The sequence below is a fragment of the Sminthopsis crassicaudata genome, chromosome 3, assembly GCF_048593235.1.
Source record: "Sminthopsis crassicaudata isolate SCR6 chromosome 3, ASM4859323v1, whole genome shotgun sequence".
In the NCBI taxonomy this organism is placed as follows: domain Eukaryota; kingdom Metazoa; phylum Chordata; class Mammalia; order Dasyuromorphia; family Dasyuridae; genus Sminthopsis; species Sminthopsis crassicaudata.
Genome location: NC_133619.1, coordinates 322,295,980 through 322,321,794, shown reverse-complemented (window position 1 = coordinate 322,321,794; position 25,815 = coordinate 322,295,980). Strand labels below are relative to the sequence as shown.

The 25,815-nt window shown below is 34.2% G+C and overlaps 1 protein-coding gene across 5 annotated transcripts in view; it reads left to right on the top strand.

Annotated features, from left to right (window-relative positions):
• The window catches only part of LSAMP (limbic system associated membrane protein), a 776,712-nt gene that overhangs the window by 735,410 nt on the left and 15,487 nt on the right, over positions 1 to 25,815 (top strand). For 2 of the 5 annotated variants that reach the window (XM_074301294.1, XM_074301293.1), the window contains exon 7: positions 180 to 215. The exons of 2 other annotated variants lie outside the window; for them this stretch is intronic. In XM_074301294.1, the coding sequence (XP_074157395.1) occupies positions 180 to 215 (36 nt within the window). Of the gene's footprint in view, positions 1 to 179; positions 1,014 to 25,815 lie in introns of those variants that run through there. One more of the 5 variants, XM_074301292.1, reaches the window with a different exon arrangement.

The following is a 25,815-nucleotide window of genomic DNA, read 5'->3' as shown; positions in this document are numbered from 1 at the left end:
AGGTATTCTATTATCAACAGGAGACATACAACATAACCTGTCAGTGGAATTACATCTATCATTTCAAAAATCCTGTTAGAATGGAAAGTTATAATTTTATATTTGCTTTCTAGCTAGAAATGAGAAGTTCACTTGTATATATTTTTTTCTCCATGACACTTACTGTTTTTCCCCTTCAGAGCGAGTTTTACCCACAATCCCCAACCCTAATCAAGGTCAGTATGGTTTCTATCACACTATGCTATTGCAGGGTCATTCTCCATCATCTTCATGTTTAAACCTAGGGAGGGGAAAACAATTCACAAAATTCACATTCAATAAGAATCATTCTTCTTGCTTACACCTTCAGATAGAACACCAATGATAGTATCCCTTCAAATGTGATAGGCATGATATAGTTCAGTGACCCTGTTTAAAGTATTTTTACACTTTACAGCTGCTGTCTGGTCTGCTAGTATTTGATCAGGAGTCAGGGTGACAGTACCAAATACCCAGAAATAAAGCTGTTCCAAGACTTTTTCCTTCTTAGCAGCAGCAGCAGCAGCTAACTATCCTAATCTCCCTTTTTAATGTGAAAATCAACTTAGTTCTATATCCCCAAGAGGCAAGAACAGATAGATTAACTACCCTAGCATGTGGAGACTTAGCCAATCTAAACCAAAAGATCTTGATAAAATTAGTGGAAAATCTTTTCACATATTGCCCAATTTACCATATTATCTGAATTAGAAAATTCTAGGATATAGGCTCTTATGTGATCTTCTTGAAAGTAATGGCAAAGAAGCCAAGGTGAACATTTTGTATTCATTTTAATAAATCTCTGCATGAACAATCAAGCTAAATTATGCCATCTGTATCACATTTAGATGCAAGTTACAGCCATAGCCCTATAACTTAAGGCTATTTAAAAGCAAATTGGCAAATAAAATTAAGCAAGGTTAAAAAAAAAAAAGTCCAAAATGAGACCAACCTACCATTAAAATTAAATCCCAGAAAGTGATTTGCAAATATCCCTCAAAGAGCTGAAAAAAGTAGGAAAGTAGGCCATGAGGGGCAGAGTGTGAAAAAATAAATCCAATTAAACATGATTATTGTATGCACCATAAGTGAAATATATTCAGACAATGAATTAAAGGTACAGTACTACTGCTGTATGAGCTAGAGAAGAATCATGCTTTATTAAGACTCACCAAAACTGAATACCTGTACCCATTTTTGCCCTAGTTTTTAAAATTATCAATAATTTATATATATATATACACATATATATATATATATAAATTCATTGCAAACATATTTTATGTGCATTTTTAAATATCAGGGATTTCTTATATTGACTTCAAATGATCACTTGCTAACTCAACAGAATAGCATCAATCAGCCTTTAAGCAGTATCTAAAATATCCATTCACATAAATTTGGGGGGCGGGAAACAGAAGGGAAAGGAAGTAAGTACTGCTGTAGCAGAAATTTTCCTAGGAACATATACAAGCCTGTCTTGCCTCACACACACACACACACACACACACACACACACACACACACACACACACACACACAAACCCACATTATTCCCATTATTCAGAAATTGTAAGGAAAATTACCTCCACTGGTACAGATGGTAATCTTCATATGTGTTAATAGACAATTTTGTGAGTTTCTGTAGCCAAAAACAAAAACAAGCAATAAATAAACAACTTAGGCTGGTCCCCAAATGTTAAGCATAAAGTCATTACAGACTTTTACTCAAAGCCTTTCCAATTCAGAGTAGGATCTTCCAGACTTCTGATTCTTTGAGGGGCCAGGTTTATCTCCATATCACAATGAATCATCAGAAAAAAATATTAGTTGAGCACACAATAAACATAAAAAAATGTTTTTTAAAAGAGACAAACATATTTCCTTTATCAATTTTACTATTTGTAAAAAATGTTGGGGATCCTTGAAAGATTATATTTATTATAAGTCTTTTTGTCTTGAGGTTATTGCAAAACACCTTAACACTTTGCAAACATCTTCAGGTGCAGCATGTGCACAGAAACATTTTATCCTGGAGAATAATATTTTCAAAGAGGCAGTTTTATTCAATCTATTCACCTCTATTCAAAGGTGAGCATTGCCCAATTTCCTTAGAATTCCATGCAAACTCTGTGGATACTATTTCCCAGCCACTTTTGCCAATTCAAATATTTCATTGAATCATGCCTTACCATAACAAAAAAAAAATCCAGAAAAATATTTCTCAAGTCATTCAGAAAGAGAAATCAATTAAATGAAATTGACTACAGTGGGGAAAGAGCCCATAGAAAAGTGAGATCTTTTTCAATCCTCCTCCCCCTCCCCAGTGTTGATTGGAGAATGGCCCTAGATTGATCTTACATTATAGATAGATTGTAGTTAGCTTTCTCTTAGTTCAAATAGCTTGTAGCATTATAGTTTAACCTAGTACTAATGCTTTGGGTTGCTGGTGGTGGAAACTGAAAAGCTATTCAATGAGATTTGAGGTAACTGCTGGGAATCACCTGGGACAGGGACCAATCTTACAAGTCTTGTATTTCCAATAATGAAATGGGTATGTTAGAGTTGAATTACTGTCTTTATATTCCTGCTCATCCAGGTTGCAGATAGCATTTGACATGTTCAAAAAGAATTATTAACAATAAGATTCAAGTATCCCTTGTACTGCTTCAACTCAGTAGTTCTAAACTCTATGGAGAGTATGTTTTACTGTCATCTTGGAGTTTAAAGCATTTTGGGGTGATCTATTCATAGGTCTTTTCTGAACCCCCTGAATTTGAATCCTTGCTTTACTGACACTTTAAATAATTATTGGTTATTGAATTACACTAAGTGCTTTGAACTCATGTATAGGGAAACAATTCGTGAGATAATTTTTTTTCCCTCACAGCCTAAAGACATTTTTTTCTCCCTGCTTTTTCACTTTAATAAAAAATGCATTTAATTCCAATTTCTTTCTGTTAATAAACCTCATGTGAAGTTTTCCCCTCCAACCCCACCCTGGATGGCTCATCAAGCAGACTTGGTTTCAGACATCAGTGTCTCAGCAGGAACCTTGTCCTAAGCCCCTTTCAAGCTGTGATTAAACAAAAACAAGTCTCAATAACTCAGAAGGATTTCCCTTGAGTTCCTCTCATCACATTGCTTGATTTTTCTGCAGTAGCAATAATAATATTAGTAGCTGGAATGACACAGAAGATTGGCTTGCATTTGCCATGACCAATTAAACTTTTAAAAAATTCCCCATCTCTTTCCTAAAACATAAGACACATCCTTTTTGCAACCCTTACTTCATTTCTCGACCTGTTTCTGTTAGGTGTTTTTTCATTAATTTTAATTTAGATTTATTTATTCTGAAATGAGCCTTGGATTGCATATATTTGCATAATCCTCTTCTGACTGCATCAGTGCAGAGAACATGGTGAATTATAAAAGGAGAAGAGAGAGACATAGATCTGAAAAGCTAAGAAAACACTCCTCATTTTTTAAGACTTCACACTATTTCCTAAGACTTCATTCTGAACACTTGGACATTAGGAGTGCCACTCTCAATCCCCTAGCTGTAAGTTTTCTTTAATATAGCTCTCATTCATGAAGACAATGAGTTTATGAAATCTTCCACACTAGAAGGATTCTGTGTTCAAAATGGATGGAACCTGCCTTAGAAATTAAAAGCAATATGAAGGGCTGTGGTGGAAACGGTGATGGAAGGAAATCTCCTATTGCTGTTTTTTTTGAATCCCTGTATGAAATATCCTCTTGACTAAATAGGCAAAAAGACTGTTGTTGTGTTTAGTTCACCTCTTCTCCAGCCTCTTCTACTTTGCAAATCACTTTGGAGTTTTGTCTAACAAATTTGCCTCCCATCTGATTATTATCCCAAGGGAACAGCCTTTCCATTCACTAAACCAGAATGGCAAGTGGGTTCGGGAAATATTCAGTTTATCTTCTAGACTCAGGCTTTGCACTGGGTCTTTTCAGGAGCTGGTTACTATTCAGTCCCTGTTTTTCTGTTGATAAAACACATTGCACATGGCTGGGTTTGCATGATTAATACAGCTGTCTAAAGCTCTCTTTAAAAAAAAATCTCACAAACAAACCAAGCTTGCAGAAACTCTAAGTCAGCCTGGCACATTTCCCTTCTGAGTAGAGTCTGATGTACACGCTGACAGACCCTGGCATCAGCAAAAGCCTGTGTCCCACAGACAAAGGAGGGAAGACACCTTCCTGCCCCTACCTGGTACTAGGGGGAATGGATTATCTGTGTCAGCTGCCACTGTGATGGAAAGGTAACAGGATAGAAAATACTGCAAACATGCTATTCCATGCAGATGACAGTACAGTTCCATTCATCCCCTCTAGGACGTCACCTGGAGTATTAATGAGTGAGTACTCCAGTTCCTTATTACAACAGACATTTTACCTCATCGGAACAAATAGCATGCTGGCTTTCTCTCTCATTTGATAATCCTCACTAAAATTCCATTTTAATAATGCACTGTACAGAATAACCATCCTACAAAGATACACATGGTTACCCTCAACAGATACATGTATTTTTTAGTGTCTATATTCAAATACACAAAAGCAACATGTTATAAGTAGATAGAATTCTAAGCCTGGTAGACCTGATTTTAAATCCCATCTCTAATGCTTAATATTTGCGTGACTCTGAATAGCTACTTAGCCAGGTTACTTGGTCATAAAGACCTGAAATCAGAAGATGGACCTAGGTCATGTCCCAGCTTTGCCTCTATTAATCATGAAAATTGTTTAACCTTTTCAAGCTCAGTTTTCTCCTTTATTTCACCCTTCAAATAAAGGGGTTATATCTGATGACCTCTAAGACCCTCAACCCTTACAATTCTTAATCTATAATCCCCTGCCATATTAAACCAAACACCAGTTACTATCTGTGATGGAGTAAATTCTCAACACTGATAAAATTATACATCTTTCATGTATACACAGCAATAGAGGCATAATTGAAACTCACAGATATACCCAGACTTATTTAAATGTACATGTATATTAGCCCAGATAATTGCTTGCACAATTTTCTGTCATTCAGTTTCTCCATCTTTTAAATGGGAAAGTAACCTATGCATACTCACCAATTTTAAGTATGTATAGATTGGAATGCATGATGGGCTTTTGAATTCCTTGGAAGAAAGGTTCTTATGAAACTAAGAGTAGTCATATTCAGGTGCACAATTGTCATTTCTTGATTTTTTAAATCAGTAATCTCTAGTAGGATTTGGGCACTTTTGCAAAATTAAACAGAGGCCAGATATATGATGAATGCTCAATATTCATGGTGTGTTAGTGGCATTTCACTCTCTGGACATCTCATAATACAAGCTACCAGCTCCTTTCCATAAAGAGAGCTTAATGAGGGCACGCTGTTTCCATTAACCTTTGGTGTTCTCCAGAATGTACAGTGATGGGACAGGTATAAGACCTGGAAAAAGGAATGCTATTGAACTAAAACATACATAATAAAACTTAATTTGGGTTTTGTCTATTAAAATGACATTACAATGTTATACAGCTACATATGTGTTGTGTGTTCATATGTGTATGTATACATATGTGTATAAGTATATAGGTATATATGTTTGTCTGTGTCTGTGTATACAAATATACTATTAATGGACCTTGGAATTAGTAAAAACTTTTCTGCAAAATAGGGGCATATCCTACCTATTATTTGCTGAAATGTGTTATTTATAATAGTTCCCACAATAAGAAAGCATAGCAAAATTAAATGAAAAAATACAAATAAATTATCCCATGTAGATGAATGTCAGTGAAGCTACATTCATTCCATATAATACATCACCTAAAATGAAAATGATGGATGGATTTTTAGATCATTATTATGATATTTGCTTATTAGAGAAGACATACACAAATATCTATGTGTGCACACATGTAAATGTATATGTACATATGTTTTGATATTTATAGATCTGCTTTTGTATTTATAAATAGATTTAAAATGCCATGTGCCTCAAGACATTGTTTGATAAAATGACGACAGGAAAAGCTAAAAAATTAAGTTTTTGATGCTGCTACTGTGGTCTTGATCATTCTAAAGAACTTTACACAAGTGTTATAGTCAACCCATATTAATGGAGAAAACATAATCAAAAATAACAGAAAATATGTAAATATGTAAACACATGATTGTATATGAATGTTTGCATACAGTATAATGCTTATATGTGTATAGGTAATATGTATAAATACGTAGACAAGATACCTATTCATACATGTATCATAATACCTGGTACATAGATGCTTGAAAAAGTTCATTGACTGATGCATATTATGTGCATATTACATATGTATGTGGGTATATATGTGCATTAATGTAAATATAGAAATATATGTACATAGGTATGTGTATATGCCTATATATGCACCCATGAGTATATATGTAAACTATGAATGTATGTGCACACACACACACACACACACACACACATATATATACAGTTTCTTGCAGTAAAATATGAATAGGACCTATTTCATAGAATTCTTGTGAAGTTCAAATGAGATAATATATGTAAAGCACTTTGCAAACCTTAAAGTATTATATAAATGTTAGTTATTATAAATACTCATATTACTATGTGTAAATAGATATTTCTATGTATATAGGCAGCATATCTAAGTATACATTTACATATGGCAGCACAGTAGAATAGATATTAGCTTTTTTTTCTCCCTGTCTCTATCTCTCCCTCTCTTTTTTACATTTTGGTCTTGACACTGCTACTTGGAAGGTGTGTGACTTTGAACAAGTTACAGTCTTTGAGTTTCATTTTCTTTAACCTATATTTTTCTTAGAATACATTCATAAAAGAGGCATCTATAGAAAAACTCATCAGATAGGTATAACCAGGCCCAGTCCTATTCTGTAACAATCGAATAAAATAAGAAGAAATTATTTATAAAATGTAAAGTACTATGCAAATATAAGAAAGTATTGATGAATCAAAATTTTAGTTTAAAATTATCACTTCTCTGTTCTAAATTACACAAAACTCTCATTTTCTGTCATAGCAGAATAGGTGGCAGTTTGGTTAATCCACATGAGAATAATCAAAAATTCCCTGTAGTAAGCTTTCCTACGTCACTCAATCATCCCACCTAATATTTAAGGATTTCCACTGCAATCATACAAGTGCTATAAAATGAGTACAGTTTTTGTACTTCCCTTTTTGTATTTTAACTAGTATAGAGATCCTGAATTCAGTTTAGGCCTTGGGCAAAATTATGAAGTAGATGAAGTTTGTCTTTCCAGTTCTGTGCCCTTCTCTCCTCCCTCTCCCTTTCCTTCTCTCTACCCTCAGGCCACCCAATGTCATCTTGTTCTTCATGTACAAATGACTGACAGAAGCTTTAAAGTATTACCTCTCCCGGGGATTGGGATTTTAACAGGAATCAAAGCTTTAAAACCAAATGGATGAAACTCTGACAGTGGAGGTTCAGGAATCTATCCACAGATGGAGAAGAAGATAATTTGGGGCCAGGGAGCTTGTCCCAGTGTTTCTGAAATCTCATTCTCCTTCTTTCTATAGTGGTCAGTTCTCAGTAATCACCCTGCTTTAGTTCATAGCTTCACTATTTAAACTTCTAGTATTTGCAAGGATTTTTAAGGTGAATATACATACAAATACACATACATGTGTATACATATATATTATGTTATTTTATATTTAAATTAAGTTTCTACTGAATTTTAATAACATGGAAATAGTTCTGTTCTTTGAGGGGGGAAAATAACTTTCACAGAAACATTTACATTTGGGAATTAAGTTTCAGTAATTGACTGCCTCATCATTTTAATTAGCATGAATTAGAGCAGCCTAAAAAGAAAGAAATTATATTTGTAGAAGCAAAGGATGGCATCCTTCTCTAAAAAAGGTGAGAAAACCAAGGAATTGAGTAGACATATAAAGCTGTTCATGTTTTTCAAACATTTAAATATACTCCACTGAGGAAGTTAGTATCAATATTCTCTCTAAGAATGATAGTTAGTCACCATTCCCATTGACATTACTGGACAAAGTTAGATAAGCCAGTTTCTTCTTCTCTTTTCATAGTCATAGAGCCCTGGGGAAAAAAAAAAACAGAATGTACCTCTTTCATTCAAAGATGCAAAGCAATTCTTTTAAGAAAGTTAAAACTAATCCTTCTGAGTGATCAGTGTATGTGTTTACCAGAGTAACCCTGGCTTCACAGCCAGAGCAATAACTAGGGTAGAGAGATCAGAGCTTATATAAATTTGTGTGTGTGTGTGTGTGTGTGTGTGTGTGTGTGTATGTGTGTGTGTGTATGTGTGTGGGTGTAAAACATACTATTGTTTAAAATATAAAATGTAATTTTATAATAAAATATAATTTAAATAAATATATAAATAATTAGGGCTTATAAAATTTAATTAGTGCTGACAATTCTATTCTCCTTTAATAAAAAGAAACAACTGAGCTAACAACAATAGTTAAAGGAATAAGCTATCAGATGTATAATTCTTTCCCTACAGATGAGTCTCTGTGAGTTCATCTCTGGTGAGTTTCACCCTGGTGTATCCCTGCCTCCTTTATGTACCTTTCCATGTCCCAAGTGAATTTGATTCTAAATGTTGATTTGAGAGTAATATTAATGCTACCTGCTCTGGTATATTTTGTGGTGTTTCTTAGGTACCCCAGAATTTCTGGTTATGCCATAACAACAGGGTAAATACACTCAATACCCTTTTGGTCTTAATATTTCCTCTATCCATGTTCCCTTTTCTCATACCCCATGAAATTATACACTTATAACAGAGTAGTCTCCAAGTAATCTGTGTCCAATTAAAAGAGACCTTTGAGATAAGTCAGTTAAAATTCTTCATTTTACAAATTAGGAATTAAAAAACTAAGGCCTTTAAAAATAAAGGTCACACAGTTCCTAAGAGGTAAAAGCAGGTCTTGAACCCAGATCTTCTCATTCAAAATTCAGAAGTCACAATACTTTGAAGCTCTTGCCAGTCCTTATTATCATGCTTTACCCTTTCTAACCTCTCCTATCAAACTGGCAGATTGGCTTGTAGGTTTGGCTTCCTTATTCCTAATAGAACAGCTGCTCACTAGAAATTTATCACCTAGGTTTCCCTACCAAAAATGTGTCTTTGGAAAGATACCAGAGAAAAAGATTTTATGAAACATGTCTTTCCTATGGGACTTCATTGGCTGGAAACTAGAGATTAAATGTGAATGTTAAAACTAACACATCTGGAAGAAACACCCACTTTTAAAGGGGACAGAAATTAGCCATAGTATCCATTTGTCTTAACATGGTCTCCATAGCATTAGGATGTTCTTTTGTCATTACAGGACATTTATAGTTATTAAGATAAAGAAGCACTTACAAGAAAAGAAAAAAAGGACCATAGCAGTTCCACATTCGATCCTTCCCTTGTGCCCTGCTGTGAGGAAACACACCTATAACATCAGGACACAGCAAGATATAATGAGCTTGGAATTCCAATTTAAGGTGTTCAAATGTACTCAGGTGCATGGTGGGTATATGCAGACCACTCACCAAGTATCTGTTGAGAATAGCCTGTTTATATCCACCACACATCAGTAGGGGAGGAAATATCTTAAAAGTCTTTTACACTTCCTAATTGGACACTGGGGAAGCAAGCACCCCACATAGCTCACAACACTGTTTGGCTTATCACCATCTTGATTGTAAAAGAAAGCATTTCCACATTTATACATACACATGCATCTTTAACACAAAGGAGTGATGATACAATCTATCAATTGCTTTACTAATATCATGCTAATCATTACAATTCACTCCCTATTCTTCACAGTGGGATAGTCAGCTTCAGCTCCCCATCTCTCAAATCCTTAAGACCCAATATTGTAAAAGAACATTCTTTCTACCAGATGAACAGTGCTTACAGCAATACATAAGGGTCCTTCTTGGGAGCTGAATGGTTTTTGATCCTGTTTTTGCTTTCTATTGGGCCTTATGCCAAAAAATTCACAACACTTTGGTCAGTAGTTTTCCTATATGTTTGAAAACTGCTTAGGTATTTAAATAGGTGCTCTTTCTGTGGAATTATACATTTTGCATTAATTAGAATTTAATGAGTTTAAGGGCAGCATTCACTTCTTTTTGTTCTCCACTTTATGAGAGTAACATGGGTGATTTATTTGTAGTAAGGATGGAAAGAATGCTGGATATGAGGCCAGGAGGAATTGCCTTCAGGTGCAGATTCTGCCAGGTAACCACAGAACTATCTCTGCACTTCAGGATAAATCATTAAAGTGTAACAGTCCACAACATCCTCATCTGTAATATAAAGATGTTGTTCTAGATGGCCTCTAAGATTGTTTTTCCCTCTAAAGTTTATAAAATTTACCTGGGAGGTCCAGGGCACAGGTAAGTTTATCTAATTGGTCACTCTCAAGCGCTATCTCCTGTACCCTTCACCTCCCCAAAATTGTCTCCTTTCTCCTGACATACCCATTTTCCAGATATAGCCCAGGTCCTTGAGTTATCTCTCATTTACTTAGATGTACTCTCCACTTGCACTCCTATTTGACTTTTAGAATGCTATGATTTTCTAGTTTGCCTTCTTCTGTAGTTTCTGATTATTAGGAATATAAAAAGAACCCTCATTTGGGGATATGAAACTATAATTATGGGCCAACTTATACTTGGGGTCGTTTTGATTTTTGACAATGAAAATTAATTTTATTAGGCTTGTGGAGTTTATTGTTAAATATGCTATTTTATTTACAAGTTTCTTAAATTTTAAAAATTGCACTCCTCTTCCCTCCAATATTTATCCTTTATTTAAAGCCAGACTACTGAAAATTGTGTAATTCTATAACCATTAAGGGGAAAAATGTATTTTCCTAGCTTTTTTTTTAATCTTGCCCAGAGCCAAATCAAGATTATTAGTCAAGATTATACAGATAAGTCCCTCATATAATAAATCAGCTAACTTGTTATTATCTGAGGAATGCTTAGGACTAGGTATCTCTCCCTCCCTCCCTCTCAACTTCTGGAATAAGCATGCAGTTTTAGACTATAGCCATGTGATATTAATTTTGTACTTGCAGGGACCATCATGTTAAGAAGAAAATCTTGATCAATTAAGGATATTATGCTGCCTTGGGGTCCATAGGAAATCAATACTTCTAATAATAATTTTAAAAGTTTTAGATAGCATTCAAAGCATGCCTGTATGTGCTAAATCATCATATCACAATCAGAACAACAATGGACTTGGAACCAAGTGGCCCTGTTGTACCAAGAGGTGGCCCAAGGTGTCATCCTTGGCAAATCTATTAATCTATATTTTGGGGCCTCCATTTTCTCATCTGAGAAACAGAGATAGAAAGAAAGAGAAAGGCAGAGAGATCAGAAACAGAGAGACAAAGAGAGGGTGGGAGATGCAACATATCATACATATTTAAATATGAAAATATATAATGTTTTTTAGACAAAGTTCAATAAATGACTTCATTTGTATTTGAGTTCAACGATGTAAAGGAGGACTAAGATTTCAAATACTAATGAACAAAAAACTTCTGAAATATTTGTATGTGATATTATGTTCTGATGTTTGTTGTCCTTCAATCATTTAGTTGTGTATGACACAAGCTTTCTGAGCAAAGATACTGCAGTGGTTTGCCTTTTTTCTTCTCCAGATCATTTTATAGTTGAGGAAACTGAAGCAAACAAGGTAAAGTGACTTTCCCACAGTCACACAGCTAGTATATATCTGAGACTGTATTTAAACTCAGGAAGATGAGTCTTTCTAATTCCTGGTCTGAAACTCTATCCACCATGCCATCTAACTGTCTGATGCATCCAGATGTGCATCCTTTAATTATATATAATGTCATTTTTCATCAAAAATCTGATTTTTCCTAATAGATGTATTTTTTGTGGATAAGCAGAGTAAAACCCCATGAAGGAGATTTCACTCTTCATGTGTGTTTCAGCGTTTGTATTATTTGATTATTAAAAGCTAAACCTTTCAGACTGAATAAGCAAACTTTGGAATTTAGGGTAAGATTATCTAGTATAGCAGACTTCATGAAACTCTTGGTATGTGTATTTAAAGTGCTTAGTGAGATAACCCTGTCTATAACAAACTATATTGTGTGATCAAGTCCAGAGCTTGGTGTCTAAAGCTGGGTCATAAAATACTGTATTATGCTAAAACAAGTAATAAACCATAGGTTACTTCCAGGAGTTAAACAGTTTAATCCATTTGATATGCATTTTTATTACACTGCCATTTTATTGCATTAGAAGTGTTTGACTTACTAGAAATTACTTCCTTCACTTCTTACCTAGGCTTTCACAGGGTTTGCGTGAACTTAGATCAACAAACAAAAAAGTGATCAGCCATGGAACCTGATAGCTGTTCTAACCCAGGAGTGATTAATCTTTTTGAGTATGTCATGAATCGCTTTAGCAATCTGATCTTCAATAGCAATAATGTTTCCAAATGCCCAAAATAAAATACATAGATTTAAAGGAAACTAATTATATTAAAATAGTTATCAAGATACTTTAAAACAACAGTGGACTCTAGGATGAATGCCCCTGGAAATAATGCCAAACTGTCTTTCTGATTTTTTTCCAGTTTATTGACTTTTTAACTATTTTTTTATCATGTGATACTGTTCAGTTTCATCTGACTTCTAATGGCTCTGTGGAACATGGCATGTCAAGTCTTTCTATCCTCTACTACTTCTTGAAGTTTATCCAAATTCATATTCATTATTTCTATGACATTATCTTTCTATCTCATCTTCTGCCATTCCCTTTTCCTTTTGTCTTCAATCTTTCCCAACGTTAGAGTATTTTCCAATGAGTTTTATCTTCTCATAGCTTATTACAAATATAGTGCCAAAAACTTAAGTCCAGTAGGATGTCATCTTGTGAAGAGGAAAGATGTTTTTGTTCTCTGTATACTAGAACCTGTACTCAGTAGCCATGTAATAAATGCTTGGCTACTTGTTTTTCCCATTGATCTTCAAAACTGATGCTAGTATAAGATCCATAATAATCTGATTTCATATACTTGTATTCCTTCTTGCTATTAACTTCATTAAGGTTGTTCTTATTACTATTACAATTATTATTATTACATAGTTCCTTGCTTAGATAGAATCATTGAAACCATAAGAAAACTCAAAAGCCATCTAGTTCAATCATTTCATTTTATAGATGTGAAAACTTTATCTGGAGGAGATTCAGTTTTTTTTTTGTTCAGTGTAATACAAGTAATAATCACTGGAGAGATGTGAACTTAAACCCTATTTCCCCAGAATCAGTGATATTTCCATTGCTCCCAATTGCTTCTGTAAGGACTTCATTAGGATGTTACATTTTAAAGCGTCCAGAGCAGTCAAGAATTCAATTTGACTAGAATGTATCAGGCATGGGAAGATAAAGCTGAAATAATAAGTTGGGCTCAAATCTCTCAGTGTCTATTCAATACCAATATCTCCCTAGCACTTAAATGTGAATCTTAGATTAATGAATCTGGACTATTAATTGATAGGAGTACAACTAAGATGTTGTTTATTTGAGAGGATTGTTTTAGAAAAGGACTACTTTGGTTAATCATGCTAAAGAAAAATTAATTCATTATCATTTTCAATGAGTTGTAAAATTAAGATTAAAGATGAGGATACCAGTTGCAAGATTATTGCAATGGTTCAAATGAGAAGTAATTAGCAAAAATTGAGGTGGCAGTGAGGATAGAAAGGAGGGGACAGATGTGAAATGCATTTTCAGAGGTAGAATTGATAGAAGTTTGTTAAGGGTCAGACATAAAAATCAAAAGAAAAGAAGATATCAAAGGTTACTCTGAGAATATGAGCATAGATGTCTATGGCAACAATGCTAATCAAAAGAAATGAGAAAGTCATGAAGGACTGTAGTTTAGGGGAAAATAAAATGAGTTTAGAATAGATTCTCTTTGTGATGTTGATAAGATGTTTAGATAGAAACAGACAATTGGCAACATGGAAGTGGAACTATATGAAATAGCTGGTAGCATATTAGTTTCAGTATTGGAGTTGGAGTTCAAAAGAACTGCATTTAAACCTGCTTCAGTGATTTGCTAGTATAATCTGGAGCAAATCACTGGCACAACACTTCTTGATCTCGGTTTCCTTATGTTAAACTGATGACAATTGGACCTCCTTTGCAGGATTCTTTGTAACAAATGAATGCAATAATGTATATAAAGTACTTTGAAAACTTTAAAGTACTATATAAATGGTAGTCATTGCTATCAAAACCAAACACAAAAATCTTGAAATCCTACAAAGTTGATTCTTTGAAGCCATGGGACTGGATAAATTCACCAAATAAAAGAATATAGGGGAAGAAGGCCTAGGGATGAGACAAAGGGATATTGGCACTTAGAGAATGGAAGGAGGATGGGAATTCACTGAAAAAGACAGAATTGACTATGGAGACAAGGGAGGAATGGCAACTTCTGAGGAAAAAAAAGGACTTTTCAAATTTCATTATATCCCCAGTGCCTAAGATGGTGTTTTTCTTACAACTTGTGCTCAATAAGTGTTGATGGGATTAGATCATTTGGATAGAGAGAATAGGAGTAGTGGTCTGCCATATAAAATAACAGAAGAGAATATTTCAAGGTCAGTAGTGTAAAATGCTACAGAAATATTAGGGAAGATGATAACTAAGAAAAGGATATTGAGTTGAGGAAGAGGAAGTTATTGATTGCCTTCAGGTAAACATTTCTCATCTCTGAATTCTTAGTCAATGATCAAATTTCTTAAGTTAGAAACTCAGTAATTCTTCAATTCCAATATAAAAAGATAGTAGTAGTTTTTGAAAATGGCAAAAAGCATCAAAGATATTAATAATATATTATATACATGCTAATCAAAAGAAATGAGAAAGTAATGAAGGACTGTAGTTTAGGGGAAAATAAAATGAGTTCAGAATAGATTCAGTTAGTGATGTTGATAAGATGTTTAGATAGAAATGGACAACTGGCAACATGGAAGTGGAACTATTTGAAATAGCTGGTAGCATATTAGTTTCAGTATTGGAGTTGGAGTTCAAAAAGACTGCATTTAAACCTGCTTCAGTGATTTGCTAGTATAAACTGGAGCAAATCACTGGCACAACACCTCTTGATCTCGGTTTCCTTATGTTAATATATATACACACACACACACACACACACACACACACACACACACACACAAATATAGACACACTCAGGATTCAGCCAACTCATGTACTGAAGCTCACATTTTGAATCTCAAGGTATGGTTCTAACCTGTATGATAGGTCTTTTCAGCTTTCCTTAGACTGTCTGCTATATCCTTTGAATATCTGAAACAGTTCATAAAATGTCATTTTCCTATTAGTGAGCTGTTCTTATAAGAATAAATCTTTAACTCTCCTCATAGTATGAGTTTTTTAGGATACTGCGGAGACACAATATAAAGTCCATGATCTCTGGGAAAACATAACATTGGAAGTATGATTAGCATGAATGTAGAGTGAAATGTACATGGAAGAAACGCAGCAGCTATAATAAAAATAGAAGGCATAAAGCTTTCTTTGGCAAAAAAGAGGGGGAAGAACAATAATAATTAAAAATAGAAAATGCTAATCCCTAAAGCCTAAGTGTAGAAATCTGGCAGAAGAAAATTAATAATTTTCAAAATGTGATACTAAAAATAGAATTAAAAATATACTTCCTTCTTAAGCCATCATGAAAATAGCTAATACAGATTTCATCTTTGGAAACCCTGGCAAAAAGAGTCAACAACCTAAAAACATAACTTCCTACTTGCAAATGGGTGTGTGCTCAAATTTAATCCCATCATACCAGAGGGAGAGACAATAGCAAATACACATTTTCTATTTCTGTGTATGATTTTTTGTAATATTTTGGTTGTCAACATTTTTTTTTCCTTTTTCCATCTTTCTTGATTGACATCCAGCTTGAAAGTAAAAGTGCAACAGTCTTGATTTCCTAGACGGAAAAAAAACTCTTTTAAAGAGAATACCCCAAACAGAAGCATCTACCTCCTTATAGAAAGTCATTTTGTGTGACATTTTCAAAACCCAGTATTAGTTCATTGGACTTCCTTCTTATCTATTTTACATAAATTATTTGGATAAGTAATTTACAATTATTATTTCCCCCTTAAATTATTAAATTATTATTATTTCCCCCTTAAGTTATTAAATTATTATTATTTCCCCCTTAAATCTGTTATTGCCCCTTTGGCCAGTCTGCTTGGTATATTTTTATATATAAGCCAATTGTATCTATTACATTATACCTGTGAAATTTTTGTTTTGATGTATGAATGCTATGTACATAGAGATGTGCTCGGAGAATTACATCTTGAAACCTAATACTGAGGAACTAAAAAGGAGTAATAGTTGCTAGACTAAACAAAGTGACAATGCAGTATTAATTTTGAGGTCAGTACCATAATCATCAGAGCTAACACATATGCCAAGATTTACAAATACAATTTCATTTGATACTCAAAATATCCCTAAGAGGTAGTTCTTCTTCTTCTTATTATTATTATTAATATTATTATTATTTTACAGATTAGGAAACTGAGGCAAACAGATTTAAAAGATTTCTTCAGAGTCACACAGTTAGTATATGTTTCCTTATTTGAATACAAGTATTCCTGTCTTCAGATTCTGTACTGCTCTGACATTAGAAAAAGTGCTGGAGAGCTATGCTGCTATGACTTTTGTACCAAATATAGTTATCTCAATAATAGAAAATAAAAGCTTTTCAAAATAATATGTTAAACATTTATATAAAGAATTAAACTTGGTTCACAAAGGAGAAAAAAACAAAAATCTCATGTCAAACCATGGGTAATTAGGCCTAGAGGTAGATACAGACAACTCCCAAATAGAAAATAAGCTATTTCTTTTCTTTTAAAGATACTACTTTAACCAAGGATTGTGGAAAAGTGAAAAAGCATAGCATTTATGCCTATGTAAGCATCTTAAAATTAAGTCAGTTAGCCAAATGACACAAATCCCAAAACTCTAAAATTGGCTGGAAAAGGATTTCAGTAAACATTTGAAAGGCAGTGGAAAAATCTCTGCTCCATGAAAATTGTTGGCCCTTCCATTTTCTTTACCAGTTAGAAATCAAATGGAAAAGTGGACAGCCTAGATTTGAGCTTGAGTCTAAACAATGTCCTAGATGGACCAGGGGAAAGAGGTGCAAGAGAAGAGAAAAAAAAAAAAAACAAAAAAAATAAAAAAGGGGCAGCTAGGTGGCGTAGTGGAGAAAACACCAGCCTTGAATTCAGGAGGACCTGAGTTCAAATGTGATCTCAGACTGTGTGACCCTAGCTGTGTGACCCTAGGCAAGTCACTTAACCCCAGCCTCAAAAAAACAAAAAACAACAACAACAACAACAAAAAAAAAACAGAACAAGTTATTTTAGATAAATGTTCCTAATCAGGAAGTTATTGTTGTGACAACTCTTACCAGCACATTATTCTTATTGTGTCATTTAAGTTGCATCTGACTCTTCATAGCCTTCTTGGCAAGGATACTAGAGTGGTTTACTTTTTCCTTCTCCAGTTCATTTTACAGATGAGGAAACTGAGGCACACAGAGTTAATTGACTTGCCCAAGTCACACAGCTAGTAAATGTCTGAGGCTAGATTTGAAATCAGAAAGATAAGTCATTCTGATTCTAACCTCAGTGCTCTGTCCACTGAGCCATCTAACTGCTTTTACTGGAAAAGAATACACTTTAAAAAGTATGATTTTTATGTAGTGTGCCACAGAAACCTCTTCAACTTGCAAGTTCACCTAACTTTCCATTTTGAAAGGATATATATTTTGTTCTGTGGCCTCTTCTTCTAGTTAGCTGGTTCATCTAAGAACCTCAATTTTAAGGAGGAAACATGGTCCAGGAATTTTTTCATTTCTTTCTTAGCTGTAGTCTTAATTTTTCACTTTCTCTACCATACACTTGCATAGGTACCCTTTTTCTCCCTCCCTCCTTTTCATCTTCCTATTATGTGATGTCTTCTCCCATTAGAAAGTAAGTTACTAAATGGCAAGGACTATCTTTTAGATTGTATTTGTAATCCTAGTGCCTACATGACTGTCTGGCATATAGTAAACACGTAATACATATTTATTGACCTCACACAAGTTAAAGAGACAAATCTCTACTGTGGATATTATATGCCATGTAAATGGCAAAAGGTTTCTTAAAAGGGTATAGCCTGTTGTTTCTCATCTTTGTACTGAGGAAACTTAATGTAGCTTTTGGCACCATATGCCAGAAATTACAGTGTGGCAGAATAAAAAGAGTGAAGGGTTTAAGAGACATAGGACCTAAATGAAACCACGACTTTGCTCTTTATTACTTGTGTTTCCTTAGCTCAGACACTTCACTTTTGTGACTCAGTTTCTTCATCTGAAAAATTAAGAGGTTGAATGAAATTACCTCTATTATCTTTTCTGGTTCTATTTCTATGATTCTAAATAGGAATTTCTATGATTGTAAATAGTAAATTTAATTGAATCTAACAAAGTATCAATGAAGAGGAATGGCCTTTGAATTTAAAACATATTGGTTTAATTGTCTCAGAACACTACTTTGATTCTTTATCATAACTAACAACATAGATCAAGCCTTTAAGCAAAAGTTGGAGTTCCCTATGTAATAGTATCTTTGGTGTGTTGAAAGGATTGTATCTTCCCTATCCTGAAATGCCCAAGCTTATTAGGTTCTTTGAATGAAATCATGGAAAATACAGATAGGGGAATGGCATCTTTACCCTATTTCCCAAATTTTCTTAGTGCCTGTCCTGAAAGCCAAACTCTCAATATATGTGGCATTATGAATCAATGTGTGTTCTTCAAAACTCAGTGTTTCAAAACTCATAGTAAAATTCCCTTATCCTACTAGAATCAGTATGGTCCTTTATAGGATAGCAGTTTAAAAGCCTCCTAACCCATTGTGGACTTAAAATATTGCCCAAGGGAAACAGCAGTCCCAAAGTCAGAGTAAATGGATTTAAATCTTGCTTTTCATGATTGCTTCCTGGATGACCTACTTTAAAGTACATAATTTGCCTGGACCTCAGTTTCCTGATCTGAAAAATGATGAAAAGGAATTAGAAGGTATTTCCCTTTTCTCATCTTAGATCTTTCTAAAATAAGTGGGTAAAATGAATAGGACAAAGTCTGTGAATCTGGTCAGGAAAGAAGAAAATTTAGGACCTATAGTAAGACTGTCAAACTATAGATCTGGGGGATATGGCAGTGATTTTCCTGATCACAGCAATTGATATCCAGCAGATCTTCTCTGGGGACTTTCACTAAGGTTTCTGAGAGAAATTGCTGCTTCAGTATTACTCCTGACTATTTTCCTTGTCTTGGAATAAAGAGAACATTTTCTTTAGTTGTTAAGATTTGAAAGACTTCCTTCTATCATGGTAAGAACAGCATTTTCTATTGGTCCCAAGGAAATTTTTGGTGTGTATTAAATTTGTTTTTTTTTTTTTTTCCTCCCTTTCTGACAGTGATTGACCTAATAAGTGATGCTCTATCTTTGCCTCCATCGCCACCCTGTGGAAGAATTCAATTAATTTGCTTGGGATTTAGTGAAGCTATTTCTCAGTTTTTCCACAAGATGGCAGTACAAAACCAATCTTTGGAAAACATTCAACCCTAAAGAAAGGTCCTAAAGATTAAATTAACATTTATTTTGGCCAAATGAGAATATTCTGTTCAGAAAAGGAAGGCAGGTTACTATGATGATGGGATCGGAATTATGAAATAAACATGTCATCTTCTCTAAGGGAAAATTGAAATTACAAATCCTCTGATTTCAAACTTTTCTCGAAATAAGTTAAGAATCAAAACATTAGGGGGGCGAATTGGATAGAGCACCAGCCCTGAATTCAGGAGGACCCGAGTTCAAATCTGCTCTCAGACACTTAACACTTCCCAGCTGTGTGACCCTGGGCAAGTCACAACCCCAGCCTCAGGAAAAAAAAAAAAAAAAAAGAATCAAAACATTACAATCTACTTCAGGAAATGCAGCATTTGGGCTTGTTCTTAGTGAGCTCAAAGTTCAAGTCTTCATTTGTGATGCAAGATGGAGAATACAAGCGTATCTAGGCAATCCATTGTTCCCTTATTTACAATTTAAGTATATTTGGGAGCAAATTCTGGGGGTTTTGCTCTATTTTACTCAGGCAAAGACAGACCAGGTACACAGTAAAAGAGATTCTTACTTAGGTAAACTTTGGACTAGTTGGCTGCTGAGAGGCCTTCATAAAATCTTAGATGCTTAGAGTCTGTGACCATCATTTTAATCATAGTTTCTAGGAAAGGGACTAACCACTTAGAAGAAAACTAGGACTTATTTCATTTAATCATGCATTAGCATGCTGCTGCTGCTGTCTAGACTGATAACAAATGAATCCTGATATGTTTTTTTCTGACAGAAATATTACTCAGTTCCCTTACCAATCAGATCGCTCTTTATTAGAATCACTTCTGCTTTGTCTATTAGCTGTTATCTATCAAGATTCCTGTTTTCTTTTTATATATTCTGCATTTCCATGTCCTGTTCTTTGAAATTACTTCTCCCCAATAATTTAAAGTAGTTTTCCCAAGAAAGGAATTTGCCTATATATTCTCTGTAACTGAATTATAACATGATCTTATTGAGGTTGACTTCAGTTGGCTATTGAAAGTCCTTTTGATGTTAATTTCTGACAATCAGTGTTGTAGAAAGCCAAAATAATATGAAATACATAACCACATATATGTGGTTATATATGCACTGTGGTGCAGTGGAAAGTACGAATGCGCTTTTGAGTCAGGAGCCTTGGGTTTTAAGCCTGCCTTTGCCATTGACCATTGTGATACAGGGCAAACCACTTTATTTTTGTGAGCTTCAGTTTTTTCCTCTAAAAATAAATTAGTTGGGACAGCTAGGTGGTGCAATAGATTGAGCACCAGCCCTGAAATCAGGAGAACCTGAGTTCAAATCTGGTCTCAGACACTTAATACTTCCTAGCTGTGTGACCTTGGGCAAGTTACTTAACCCCAATTGCCTCAGAAAAAATAAATAAATAAGAATAAGTTAATTGAATTGTCATTTAGTCATTTTTCAGTCGTATTTGTCTCTTTGTGGGAATATGGGAATTTTCTTGGCAAAGATAGTGGAGCATTTTACTACTTCTTTTTTCAATTAATTTTACATATAAGAAAATTGAGACAAACAGAGTTAGGAAGCTTGCCCAGGATCACACAACCAATAAACGTCTAAGGCCATATTTGAACTCATGAAAATGAGTCTTCTTCACTCTAGACTTAGCATTCCATTCACTGTGTCACCTACCTCCCCCATGACTAAGATACACTACTTTATTAGCCTAGATTCTTTTTCTTTTTAATATACAAACCAGTAGGTAAATAAAGACTGAGGAAAACAGAAATTGTGCTTGCCTATGGATGTGCCCATGCATGTATGTGCATGTGTATTTTTCCTTCATAATACATACATGAGGACTTAATTTCTACACATGGGCTTTAATATAAACTAATGGACTGAACTCTGAGCTACATTTTTAAAAGTGTGGATGAGACATGAGTCACTGATTGCCATAAATTGGTTGTATTCCTCAAATGGACCTTACTATGTATGGAGAATGAAGAAGAATGACTGCCACTGAAAGCTTAACTACCTTTATTTTGCTGCTGGCACCCCAATAATGGGTTATCTCCATATTTATTCTTCTGTATTCATATGATTTAAAACTTCATTTTAAAATAAGAATTATCCTAGAAAATGGAATCTCAACAATATCCATTTTATTATGATATTTAATGATAATATTGTTCTCATGGACTATCAAAGAAAAAGGTAGTATATTAATGTTAATACATAGAGAGTTGTCAGAGTCTCAAACAGTTGGATTCAAATATTTTCTCTAACATAAGTCGGGTGACTGAGCAAATCATTTAATGTTCATGCAAACTCAGAATAGAAACATCAGAGAAAATCTATGAAATCATAGGTCCAGTTAGAAAAAAAAAAAAAATTTTCACAAGAAAATTATATCTATATTATCTAGCAGGTAATCTAACAAGATTAAAAAATAATTGTGGAAGTGATGATTCTTGTTATATGTCCAGAAAATTCATTGATTTGTGTTATATCTCATCTTTCATGTCTAGCAATGATATAATACTAAGTAGAGATAACCAACATACTATTAGAATGACACATACTGCCACAAAAAGAAGTGGCTTCAATGAGGGATCACAGGGTCCATCCAGTTTCAGAGGAAATCAACTTCCTTAATGCAAATGCTTATCTCACTAAACCACTGAGGATTGACTTGAATATAACAATTGTTTTTTTTACTTTCCAAAAAATTGGCTCAAAAATAAATTTAATTTAATGGGTTTTTTTTTCATAATTTTCTTTTTAAAGATTATTGAAGTCCAAAGAGCTAACATGGTCTTGTGGTATTTGTTTCTTCTTTTCTGCATTGTAAAACTCAAACTCTGACTTCTCCCTTGAATATGACACCCCAAAAAAATCATGCCATGTCATTTTCTGTGGATGCATTAGTGACCCTAAGTCTAAACAAAGCAAAAATGCCCTATACATTTAAGGATAGTGTAATGTGCTGTTGTCTCCAGAAGCTGCCAATCGCTCTCTGGGAGGAGATCTGCTGTGTCAACTCAAATCTCTGGGACAGATTCTTCTTCCAGTAGAGAGCCGTTGTCTCCAGACAGTTGCTGTTAACTCTGGTCCAGAGTAGTGACTTCCCTCTTTTATCCTCCCAGAGAATGGGCGTGGGATAATGCAAAGGCTTCTGGAGAAAAATTACTTCAACCAAGGAACTTGATCCTCCTAAGCATGCAAGCTCTTCCCCAGGAATTCACAAGTAAAACTCCCAGTCATGGCCAGAACTAGAGAATTGTCAAGTACCGACTTAGCACTTAATAAGAACCTAATATCTCATTATCTCATTAGCACTTAGTAAGAACCTAACAGATAGGTTGATGGCATAGTGGATAGAGTGCCAGGCCTGGAATCAGGAAGACTCATCTTCCTAAGTTCAAGTTTGGTTTTGATACTACCTGTGTCACCCTGGGCAAGTCACTATACCTATTTGTCTCAGTTTCCTCATCTGTAATATAAGCTATAAGAAAAAAAGATAAAACATTATGGTGTCTGTTCCATGAAAACTTTAAATGGGTCCATGAAAAATTAGATAAGACTCAACAACAACAACAACAACAAAAATGGTGAAATAGACCACTGGACCCAGAATCAGGAGACTTAGAATTTAGTTCTGATTGGTCACAAACTAGATGAGTGGCCTTGAGCAAATCACGTAACTTGTCCTTCAGTTCTTATGTTCTATTTTTTAAAAATGAGGGAATCAGGCTAATGGGTAGAATGATAAACTCAAAGTCAGGGATATTTGAGTTTGAATCCTTCTTCAGATATTTGCTAGCTATGTGACTTTTGGCAGGTTATTTAACTTTTCTGTACTTCAGTTTTTTCACTGATATAGAGTTAGACTGAAATGTTCAGATACCATCATATACATTTATAAAGCTCCACTAATGAATGTTACTTCATTATTAGCAAAGAATTCACTGAAAGAAATAGATATAATAGACTTCCAGGTAATGTAGACTAATCTCTGCCATAGTGCAAGAGTAGTCATGCTGTCTAATCCAATTCCTCCAAATGATTATCTATCCTAATGTTTCCCAAATATGGCTTAGAACTCAGCCAAGTTGTGTTTATGTTAAGACCCGTGTGCAGAAACTGTCTAATTTGCATTTGGCAGATAGGACCCAGTTGAGTTAGAGAAAAGCTTATTTCCTGGCTTGAGATGATAAAGTTAATTTTCAAAAGTATTCTTATTGAATTAAATAAAAGTTAAAACAATAAAACAATTTATTTTAAATTTTAAAAACCTTCCATTGAAAAATAAAGCTGACCCCCCTCATTGCCAATTTAAGAAGATTCTAACTGAAATTTTTTTAATGACTCAGTTTCTACAAATGAGCTTTAACATAAACCAGTAGGCTAAGCCCTAAGCTACATTTTTAGAAGTATAGACTAGATAGGAGCCACTGGTTGACCCATAAATTGGGACTTTAATATGTATGGATAGTGAAGAAAAAGAGTAGACTACCATTGAAATCTTAGCCACTGCAGTATTCATATTTTTAAAATATTCATGATTTTATTGGCTGAGTACACTATTTGATCAATATAGATCACAACCCCTTCATGATTTACTTGAAAGTTTTTCATGAGCTGCTGTAGCCCAAATATTCATTTCTTGATTGCCAACCAAAAAGTTTTTGAGACTCTTTGAGAAGCTTAACCAAACCTTGAAGAATAGATCCAGAATCTATCATTGAATCTCATCCTTGAAGTCTGGCCAGTTTGGTAGCTTACATTCCATTGATATAGAATGAGAAAATGTAGTAATCTCAAAGAGTAATGAGTGAGATTGTAGTAGAGGGTTTATGGTATTATACAATGAAAAATAACATATCTGGTTCTCTGTGTTAGATATGCGCATTATATTTCACATGAGATTATCATGACTAGTCTAGTATAAGGGAAGGGAATAAACACTTATAAAACCTAAGCAATGAGCAGAAGAGGTTGGGAAGAGAGCAGCACTGAGCCTTAGGAACGGTGATCATGGTTTCTGGAATTCCATTACTATCTATAACATGTCAGAAAATAAAGTACTTATAGTAACTTCTTAAACTCTGATCACATGAAACAACATGTACTCTTATTCCATTGATGAGGAAGCATGATCAGCATATTTTTATTTCCCCTTTGTTTTTGATCTTTTGTCAACCCTGTAATATTTTTTATTCTTCCATGAACTTCTTTCATGGACATATTTATGTCTCGACTTTCATGATAATAAAGACAAAATCTTAGCTTCCCACAAAAGGAAAACCTGTTCTCACATCCCCAGATTTCACCTTATTCCTAGACAATAATGTTCAAAAAGCCTTTCATATGGGTTGAAGTTCATAATAATTTCGTCCAGTGCCATAGCAACCCAAATTTAAGTTTGGTTAGGAAACCTTGATTTATCAAACTAATCTATATGCAAATACAACTGAGTTTTTAAGTTATATTTCTTCTTTAAAGAAAAAGTATTTGTTGTAATTACCAAAGTTATCCCTTCTCAGTCAACCCAACCCATCCTCTTATTAAAAACACAAAAAAAGCAAAACCCACTACCAACATGTATAGCTAATAAAGACAAATATTCATATTGTCCACATGCAAGAAAAAAAAGTCTCACTTAGAATTCTAAGTCCTTCACTTCTTTATAAGGTGATCCTGATTAGTTATTCTACTGATGAGAGCTCTATTTATATACCACAACTTGTTCATCCATTTTTCAATTTATGGACAATCTTCCAAATTCCCATTCTTTGTCACCTTTGTCAGATATTAATATGTTTGTATATTCTTAAAGTTTTTGTTTATTTGTTTTTGCTTATGACTAATTTAATACCCCACCTACCAACCCAATAATATTTTCTATATCATTTTTTATCTGGAGATCCAGGTTTCATTTTTTAGGGAACAATGATTGCTTCAATGGTCCAACTGATATATTTCATATTTTCATGCAATTTTTAAAAATTATATTAAATATCTTACA